We start from the raw sequence: 9,833 nt of genomic DNA on the forward strand, positions 1-9,833 counted from the left end.
AGTGGCCATCATATGAACAACTAAGGACTCGAACCTAAGACCACAGAAGGAACAAATCCCTTGATCCCAAGTATTTATCACTTTTTAGATGGTTTGATCCCAAGTATTTACCACTTTCTAGATGATTTATCCATTATTTATCCATTATTATCATTGATTTCAATAGACATGGTGATTAGATTTTTTATGAACACATGTTTGACTAGAGTACCAAATTAGCACATAAGTATGCGTGGTTCAGATAAGAAAAACCCACAACACTCGTTGTTTGCGATACCGATTCCGCCTTTCCTTCAAAACGACGCGTCATTCTGTACCATGCTGAGTTCCTTTCTGTCATAAACCACGACCTTTTCGCCTTTCTTTGCCTGTTCTCATGCCATGACTTTTGCCTGATGCCAGTACCGCGCCATTCCCGTCGAACGATGTATCGTTTGTGCGGGGCAACCATATTAGAAAACGACATGTCATTTTCTAGGGCACGTGTATCTTGAATGGCCTCTCATCTCCACCGGCAAAAGAACAGCTGAAAATTATAACGACCCAATTCATCCAGAGCTTTCCTTTTCTCTGCGCCTCTCAACTAGAACCAGGGTTTGACGATAGCATCTGACCTCAGATTGGCCAGTTGTTTTCCTCTTAATTCTGTGTTTAATCCCATGCTGTCCTTAAGACAAGAAAATCAAAGAAAAAGCTTAACCGATTTTTTGTTTCTTATAAATTGAATCAAGGTTGTGTATTTTAGCTGTTGATGTTTGTGTTTTGAGCACAAAGAAGAGATGGACAAACTGAAATTATCTGGGTTTGACGATAGCATCTGACCTCAGATTGGCCAGTTGTTTTCCTCTTAATTCTGTGTTTAATCCCATGCTGTCCTTAAGACAAGAAAATCAAAGAAAAAGCTTAACCGATTTTTTGTTTCTTATAAATTGAATCAAGGTTTTGTATTTTAGCTGTTGATGTTTGAGTTTTGAGCACAAAGAAGAGATGGACAAGCTGAAATTATCTGAATGGGGTGAACGGTTGAAGACTGGTGGGGCTCAGATGAGTCGACTTGTAAGTGATAAGGTGAAAGAAATACTGCAAACCCCAACACCTGAATCGAAGATGGTTGATGAAGCTACGTTAGAGACAATGGAGGAGCCCAACTGGGGTTTGAATCTGAGGATATGTTCGATGATTAATAGCCAAGAGTTTAGTGGTACGGAGATTGTTAAGGCTATAAAGAGGAAGATTTCGGGCAAGAATTTGGTGAGCCAAAGGCTGAGTCTTGATTTGTTGGAGGCCTGTACTTCGAATTGTGAGAAGGTGTTCTCCGAGGTGGCGTCTGAGAAGGTGTTGGATGAGATGGTTAGGATGATCGAGAATCCGCAAACGGATCAGGGGAATCGTGATCGAGCTTTGCAGTTGATTAGGGCTTGGGGAGAGTCCGAGGATCTTGAGTATCTGCCTGTCTTTCACCAGACCTATATGGTAAGCTTTCTTTCGGTAAACAAATGCTGTCATTGCTATGGAAATACACTAATTGTTTGTGTAAGATTAGGTAATAATTCGATGTGTTTAATCAAGGATCACTATTATTTTCACACTAACAGCTGTGATACGTATGCCTTGCGCCTTTCAAAAATTATTTTTTTAATTTTTTAAATATATTTATATAAAAAATAATTTTAAAAAAATAAAAAAATATTAATTTAATTTATTTTAAAAATTTTTATTTAGAAAACAATCATTGTTAAAATACTGGAATGTAATTCATAGTTGATAAGCTAGTTGGTTTGGGAAAAAAAGAAAACTAGTTGGATATTTTAGCTATCTGCATGAATGTTGTAAATGGGTTTTTGTATTGAACTGTAGATTTATCATTATTCGACAGCTTCTTGGGTTTTGCAATATGCTGTAAATTCAGAAGCCTAAAAAGCTTCAGTTTTAAGAATGTGGGGGTTGCGTGCACTTTTCCATCCGTATCTTTCCTCGTAGCTACAGCTTTTGAATTCCAATGCGAAGCAGAGTTACAAATTTAGCACTTAACAGTATTACTCACCATTTATTTTTCCCTTTCAAATTAGCATGGTTAATTTATTTTTTTTACTTAACAGTATTACTCACCATTTATTTTTATTTTAAAATAGTATTATTTGAAAAAGATTCCGTAGAATGACATAGTTTGATTTTATCGCATTTCAGAAACGGCAATATCAATTGAAATTTAAGTGCTCTCTTGAATCGAAGAACACACTCTAGACTTCTATGCAAACCGAAGATGCTTTGACTTGAACTTAATAAAAATCCACAAAACACTTGTATTTTTCCTTTAAAACAACTAAAAAATCAAACCTTTCCTACTTTATAAGCATCATTTGATGTTTTTGTATTGAAAATCCATCTTTCCTAATATTTTAAATTTAGTTAGAATTTGTTGACCTGAGTTATTGTGTTTTTTTGTATGTTTTTTTAAATGGGATGAAATTCTGAGTGTAGTTTCTATACAAAGAAATTTTGTCTAAATTTCGTTAAAATTGTAAAAAAAATTACTCTATATAATCATAAAGTAAATTAAACTTTGGGTGCTTGCTAATTGCCTAATTTACTCAACATTTCTCTGGGATTTGTGGTTATTAAGCGATAAACTGGTGCGCCTTTTTTCCTCGATGGAGAAAGATTATTGGATGGGGGTCATGCTAGAGTATCACTATGTGTCACTAACTGGTGTCGATGTCTTCGAATTTTTGATGGACTAACATCATGCCCATTTATTCCTTGTGTTGCTGGTCAGCACTATAAATGGACGTGCCACCCCCTCCCCACTCTTTCCTATATCATTTTGTGCCAATTACTACTCTGGTTCTCTTAGATTCTTGAAAGACAGAAAAGCCTCTGTTATTCTTTTCTCACATCTAATATCATTTTCTGGTTGTGGCAGAGCTTGAAAGAAAGAAGTCTGCCTACACCACCAGTTGAAGATGGAAGTTCATTCCCCATGCAATATTCGTTGGAGTCATATGTTCACCAGGAACCATTGTCTCCTCCTGAAAGCTATCCTATTCCTGACACGGGATTGCATGGTGCAGATCATGGTACTCTTTCATATAACTCTGGGGGGGTATCAATTGAGGAAAAGAATGAAACACTTGTAACAACTCGGAACAGTCTGGAACTTCTTTCTAGTATTTTGAATGCTGAAACTGAGCCTAAACCCATTAAGGTAATCCCTTCTTCTTTTTTTGGGTGCTATTCAGTAAGAAATTACCACTCTCGTCAAACAGCTAATCCACGTTCGCCTCTGTACATTCATTTTAATTTTTTTTGGTAGTAGATACCAGCTTTAAGTTCACTTTACAATCCTTTTGATATGGCACAGGATAAAAAGATTAGATCCCATCTTTCAGTTTTTTTCCTATTTTCTAATGCTATTGCGTTGCACAAAAAAATGATGTTGATACAAGCTCTAGTGGTAGTGATAAACAAAAAATTGCCTGCTTTCATTAATAGTTCCTGTGTGGCAGCAGGATGATCTTACAGTAAGCTTGGTGGACAAGTGCAAGCAGTCACAGCCTGTCATTCAGAGGATCATAGAAAGCACCACTGATGACGAGGCAATGCTTTTTGAGGCCCTGAATCTCCATGATGAACTCCAACAAGTCATTCTCCGATACAACGAGTTGGAAGCTGGTATAAAATCCGGAGAGCACCTGCCTGAAAGTTCCTGTAACACCGGGGCCAATATATTGCCTGCTCAAGTTGAACCTCGTAATGAAACCAAGATAGCAGATCCTCGAGAAGGGCCTGCTCAAGCTGAACCTCATAATGAAACCAAGATAGCAGATCCTCGAGAAGGGCCTGCTCAAGCTGAACCTCGTAACGAAACCAGGATAGCAGATCCTCCAGAAGGGCCTGCTCAAGCTGAACCTCGAAATGAAACCAAGAAAGCAGATCCTCCAGAAGGGCCTGCTCAAGTTGAACCTCGTAATGAAACCAAGAAAGCAGATCCCCCAAAAGGAGAGAGTGCTGAATTTAGCAGCCAGAAGAAAATTGACGAGCGAGAATTCAGTTAAAGCACAGTATGCAGGGTTTGTGAAAATGTACGTAGCAGTTGCAGGTGTACTTTCTTCAATCCTCGATTCCTTGTATGCTAATAAGTTGCCCTTTCCTGCTATGTAGTGATACATCGATAATCAGGCTGTTTTTATTAGTTAAGAGATTTTACGTAATTAAGTTGGTTATACTTATCTCTCTCGTACTTTACCAGCTGGGAATGATTTCTGGGTTTTGCATCCCTGTGTATTACAAAAAATCATGTCAGATTATTGCCACGAGCTGTTTATTTTTTCTCTGCCATTTTATTTAATTCGGTGTTTTTTTTCAATCAATGGCTCCAAATTCTTCATCTTCATGTAAAAGATTGTTCGCTTCGGGAGTGCGTTAACCTAATCCATCAGTGAGCTTTCATGATATTGTTGATTAAATTTATAATTAGTGTTGTTTTACCTACCTAGTTCCTTTATGTAATCCGAATTTTCCTCCATGATTAAGAGTTCGTTTGATAACGCCGCTGAATCACGCTTCGGGAGTAATATTCCTTTATATTAGCTTCTCATGATTAATATTTTTAAATTATATAAAAAATTTACTAAATATTTTTTTAACTAAATACATTTTTAAATAAAAATATATTAAAATATAATTTCTATCTTAATTCCAAGTATCCCTAAACCTCTTATTTTAAAATTCGTCCTGCGGTGGCTTTGACAGCTAGAATGCTTTCCCACGTCAAAATCACTATCGTTCCTGTCATCAGACTACGTGGCACTGGTTAATTCGAATCAATTATGTTTTAATAGTATTAACTATTTCTTGCGCTTAGCTGTGATATATAGTGTTTTTTCTCTCGATAATAAAAGTATTGGCGTTGTTTTTTTTTTTTTGTTGTAAACTCGAAAGGAAAAATTATATATATATATATATATATATTTAATAAAATAAATTTTAAAAATATGTTAATAAATAACAACAAATATATTGATTATAAAAAAATATTATATTTTTTAAGAGATTAAATATTTGTTTCCTCAAAATTTTGACTAGATTGAATAGATAAAATTAAATATTATTTAATGTAACATTATTAAATAAAAAAATAAAAAAATAAATGATTAACAAAATATAAAGAAAAATAATATTATAAGTAATTATTACAACCATAATAGCCCGTATTTTTGTTCAGTATTTTTAAATTTTTAAATTTTTTATTTTAATATATATATATATTTAATAAAATAAATTTTAAAAATATGTTAATAAATAACAACAAATATATTGATTATAAAAAAATATTATATTTTTTAAGAGATTAAATATTTGTTTCCTCAAAATTTTGACTAGATTGAATAGATAAAATTAAATATTATTTAATGTAACATTATTAAATAAAAAAATAAAAAAATAAATGATTAACAAAATATAAAGAAAAATAATATTATAAGTAATTATTACAACCATAATAGCCCGTATTTTTGTTCAGTATTTTTAAATTTTTTATTTTATTTTATTTTAAATATTTATAATTTTAAAAATTATTTCACTGTTCACAAAAATTAATTTTGCAAAATCACAAAATAATTATTAAATAAAAATAAAAAGATTCAAGTACAAAGTGCAAGTAACATTAATTTGATCGGACGAGGGAACAAATTAAGACCCTAAGCCACGTAAAATGGCAAGGGATTGTTTGAAAGTACTATGGTGATAATAGTTTAAAATATTTTTTATTTATAAATATATTAAAACAATTTTTTTATATTTAAAAAATTATTTTTAATATTAATATATCAAAATAATTTAAAAATATAAATATATTTATTTTAAATAAAAAATTTAAAATTTTTAAAAATATAATTTATACCACGTTTCCACCATTAAATATTAATATTAAGCATCTTCCCGGGGACAGAAGTTGAAACTTGAAACTTCCTCAGCAAGCTAATTTTTTCGGTAAAGAGGGCACGCCACACAACTGAGTGACCGAGGGATCCCAAGGACATTAATGTAAATAATCACGAAATACGGGGTCCAACTGAATACGCGAAAAACCAGACGTGATCGAGCGCGTATAAATAAATTATTGAAATTTTAATAAATAAATAAATACACGATTTATTTCAGCCGCTGGCACAGTAAATGATCTTAAAAAAAACTTCATTTTATTCCGTGCAGTTGCTCGCACACTCGCATGAAAACCCACTGCTGCTCCCCACCTTAAAATTTCCTCCAAAATTCCCCTCCCGCCAATTCCCTCCATCCCCCAAAAATCTCACCACTCCCCCTCCTTTCTCCACTATCCCGGAAAATCCCCTTTCCAGCACCCCACAAAACCCTAGCACTCCATCCTTCCGCGTCGCTTGCCACGATTTCCACTAAAAAAACCCTAATTCCACTTTCTTACGCACAGACGATAAACCCTAGGTCAGTCAAAATGCCTTCCATGTCTTCTCCAGGCAAAATCCTGAAATTGGAGATGGAAAACTTCAAATCCTACAAAGGTCTTCAAACAATTGGTCCATTCAAGGACTTCACTGCCATAATCGGCCCAAACGGAGCTGGGAAATCTAATTTAATGGACGCTATCAGTTTCGTTCTCGGTGTCCGTACTGGCCATCTCCGTGGAGCGCAGCTGAAAGACCTTATTTACGCGTACGACGACCGTGAAAAGGAGCAAAAAGGACGGAGAGCCTTCGTGCGCTTGGTTTACCTGTTGCCTGACGGGTCGGAGCTCCAATTTACCCGGGCTATTACTAGCTCTGGTGGCAGTGAGTACCGTATTGATGGCAGGGTTGTTAATTGGGATGAATACAATGCCAGGTTAAAAGAGTTGGGCATTCTTGTTAAGGCCAGGAATTTTTTGGTGTTTCAGGTAGTTTTGTTTTCCCTGGTTTCTTTTTTATTTTTGATTCTTTAAATTATCATAGTATTGTTTAACTGTTATTACTAGTGTCTATTTGATAGATTTGGTTCTTCTGGCATGCATTTCGTGTCACAGAAGTGTTTTTTTTTTGTAAGATGTTGTGGTGATAGTGTATGTCATCCAATGTGGAGCTGTGTTGCAAATGCTGAATATTATCGGGGGGTAATCTCGTTTTTATTGAATAGGAGTCATATTTGTCTTGGCCTGAAGGAATCCGAATCTTGAACTTGAAAATATTTTGCTTGATTTTGAGAGAGAATTGACATTTTTATGTCATACTATATTGACATGGTGACCTGGAAATTGAATTTCCTGGAGTCGGAGTTACATCTGACAAATGTGCATCTTTGTCTGTAGGGCGATGTGGAGTCCATTGCATCTAAAAACCCAAAAGAGCTGACTGCGCTTTTTGAGCAGATATCTGGATCTGAAGATCTCAAGAGAGAATATGAAGATCTTGAAGAAAAGAAAGCCAGGGCTGAAGAAAAATCAGCTCTTGTTTATCAGAAAAAGAGAACAGTAGTTATGGAGAGGAAGCAAAAGAAAGAGCAGAAGGAAGAAGCGGAAAAGCATCTACGTTTGCAAGATCAATTGGTATGAACCATAAGATTTCTGTACAAGTTCTTAGCATGATTTACCTCCCTGTACCTTGATCATAAGTGTGTTTTTCTGTTGACCATACAATATGTGAATAGCTTGTTGGTCTTTTCACAGAATTAATTGCTTTCCATCATCCTCTTTTACTCTATAGAAATCTTTGAAGAAAGAGCACTTTCTATGGCAATTGTATACCATACACAATGACTCAATTAAGATGAATGCTGAACTTGATGCTGAAAAGAGGAATCAGGAAGATCTCATGCAAGAGCTTGAAAAGTTTGGACACGAAGCAGACAAGAAGAAGAAGGAACAAGAAAAATACCAGAAAGAGATTACGCAATGTGAAAGGAAGATCAAAGAGAGAAGTTTAAAACTTGACAAGCATGTGAGTTTTGCAGGCATTTGTTTCACTGATAACGATTATTATCTTAAATGTCTTATAATGTGGAGGACTTTAGGGTTTTAAACACCTGGGCAAAGAAAGTTCTCAATGCCCATTAAGTCAGCAGTACATGCACATGCATGCATGTTTGTGGTTCAAGGTTGCATTCCGTATCTTATGGATATGTGAATATTTTTGGACTTTTATGTTTAATGAATAACCGTGTTTTTTGTCTATTGGTTCATTGATTACTTTAGTTAGACTAAGGGTATTTTGTGGTTTATTTGTTCTGATGTTTTCTCCTGTTCACAGCAACCAGAACTTCTTAAATTAAATGAGGAAATGTCACGCATAAATTCAAAAATTAAGAGCAGTCGTAAGGAGCTTGAGAGGAAAATGGTAGAAAGGAGGAAGCATGCTGATGAGATAAAAGAGCTGGAGAGTGGCATTCAAGATCTGAGTTCTAAAATGGATGGTCTACGTGAAAAAAGTCGAGATGTTGGTGGAAAACTTCCCTTGGCTGACAGTCAACTACAGGAATACTTCCAGATGTAAGTTTCCTTTTAGTTTAAATCGATTATTTAATCCTTTGTTCTCTACTTTTGTTTTTTCTGGAATATACTCCTTTTGGGTCCTGAGTACACGTTCCTTTTTATAATTGAGATACAAGGTTTTGGACAGACTGGTGGGCTATTCTTTTTGTGTGGAACTTCTAAGGTGTCTAGTTCATCATTAACTTCGATAATTGGAACAATTGACTGGGAAGTATGTATTCTTCTATCAAAGTAGTACATGCCCCTCTTCCCATCCTTTTTCATTAAACAAAGAGTATTGCTGTGAAACATATTCCTTGATGTGGGGACAGTTTTAAACTCAGATGGAATCTCTTGGCCATGGAAAGCTTTGATGATGGTAAGGACCATAATGATATTATGTAAGTCAGAAATCCTTTGAATATAAATGTAGACATTGACCTTGGTGTACCATTCCTGAGGGAGAGAGGATGATAAATTAAGTGCAAGTGAATAAACAATGGTCCCTTTATCTTGAAGTTGTTTATTTACTAGTTTGTTAGTAACATGTGATAGAAGCTTGTGATTTGTGTCGGTCTATATCTCATTAATGTTCTATGGATCTGCCATCCACAACAGCTATTTGGAAGGTTGCATGCATTTTATTCTTGGGTTCTAGCTATCTCACCTATCAACTTTCTTGTTCTTCATGCTTTATCTCATAAGTCCATAAGTAATTGCAGGCTGAATGAACAAGCAGAAGATGATGATTGAGGTAATTAGTAGCAGTGATGGTTTGGGGGAAATGTGTAAAAATCTGGGCATTATTTTTCCATTAAATGGTTGAATACTGGGTTTTGAAAGGAGTCAAGCATTTTCTTTTGCTTATAAATGATAAAGAAGGGACTTATAAACAATTTCATTATGCAGTTTATACACCATCTTCTTTTAGATGCAGATAAATCAATCATGATTTGTGTCTCCACCAAAGCTTGGCCTACTTCCATAGCTGTACTCATGGTTATTATCAGCAGTTTCTGTGTAATAAAATTTGTTCATGATGGTTGTCATTGTTTGGACCATTAAAATTTCATATCAAATAGAGAATCAATGAATTAGTTGGGCTTTTTTCTCACTTGGTTTGCTTTAGGGTGGGAAAAGGACAACAAGTGATTATGGACTTGTGCTCTTCTCTGGGTACCTGGTGCTTGTGAATTAAGAGGAATTGAGGAAAGTTTTTGAATTGCTCACTTTCCATGCAGCCAGCATGGATTGGAATTCTATTCCGAGCACCCCTGTGGTTCTCGGCTTCTGTGGGTTTTGCAGGGTTTGTCTATCCAACATTTAAAGTGTTTTGAGAGGCCTTCTGTTCTGATTG

General features: G+C 35.1%; 2 protein-coding genes and 1 long non-coding RNA gene across 7 annotated transcripts in view; 2 read left to right on the plus strand and 1 right to left on the minus strand.

Moving 5' to 3' along the window:
- Nucleotides 1-570: 570 nt before the first annotated feature.
- LOC105110651 (TOM1-like protein 2) lies at nt 571-4,333 on the plus strand. 3 transcript variants are annotated; one of them, XM_011005747.1, is made up of 4 exons: nt 571-779; nt 988-1,473; nt 2,924-3,205; nt 3,507-4,333. In XM_011005747.1, the coding sequence occupies exons 2-4, from the start codon at nt 988-990 to the stop codon at nt 4,053-4,055; spliced, it is 1,317 nt and encodes a 438-aa protein (XP_011004049.1). In that variant the 5' UTR covers nt 571-779; the 3' UTR covers nt 4,056-4,333. The 3 variants fall into 3 exon arrangements, with proteins under 3 accessions (XP_011004049.1, XP_011004048.1, XP_011004050.1); XM_011005746.1 differs by having other exon boundaries at nt 613-827; nt 940-1,473; XM_011005748.1 differs by lacking the exon at nt 571-779 and having other exon boundaries at nt 962-1,473; nt 3,510-4,333.
- On the minus strand, nt 575-895 carry LOC105110652 (uncharacterized). The gene is made up of 2 exons (XR_839511.1): nt 823-895; nt 575-614 (listed from the first exon to the last, which is right to left on the minus strand). It is a non-coding gene; the product is annotated as an uncharacterized LOC105110652 (long non-coding RNA).
- A 1,845-nt stretch (nt 4,334-6,178) lies between the features above and the next one.
- Nucleotides 6,179-9,833, plus strand: part of TTN8 (Structural maintenance of chromosomes (SMC) family protein) — a 13,971-nt gene continuing 10,316 nt past the window's right edge. For 2 of the 3 annotated variants that reach the window (XM_011005751.1, XM_011005752.1), the window contains exons 1-4: nt 6,179-6,910; nt 7,319-7,555; nt 7,713-7,946; nt 8,256-8,494. In XM_011005751.1, the coding sequence (XP_011004053.1) occupies nt 6,473-6,910; nt 7,319-7,555; nt 7,713-7,946; nt 8,256-8,494 (1,148 nt within the window). In that variant the 5' untranslated portion in view covers nt 6,179-6,472. Of the gene's footprint in view, nt 6,911-7,318; nt 7,556-7,712; nt 7,947-8,255; nt 8,495-8,672; nt 8,856-9,833 lie in introns of those variants that run through there. The other variant, XM_011005753.1, reaches the window with a different exon arrangement.

This window comes from Populus euphratica, unplaced genomic scaffold, assembly GCF_000495115.2.
Source record: "Populus euphratica unplaced genomic scaffold, PopEup_1.0 scaffold255.1, whole genome shotgun sequence".
Taxonomy (NCBI): Eukaryota; Viridiplantae; Streptophyta; class Magnoliopsida; order Malpighiales; family Salicaceae; genus Populus; species Populus euphratica.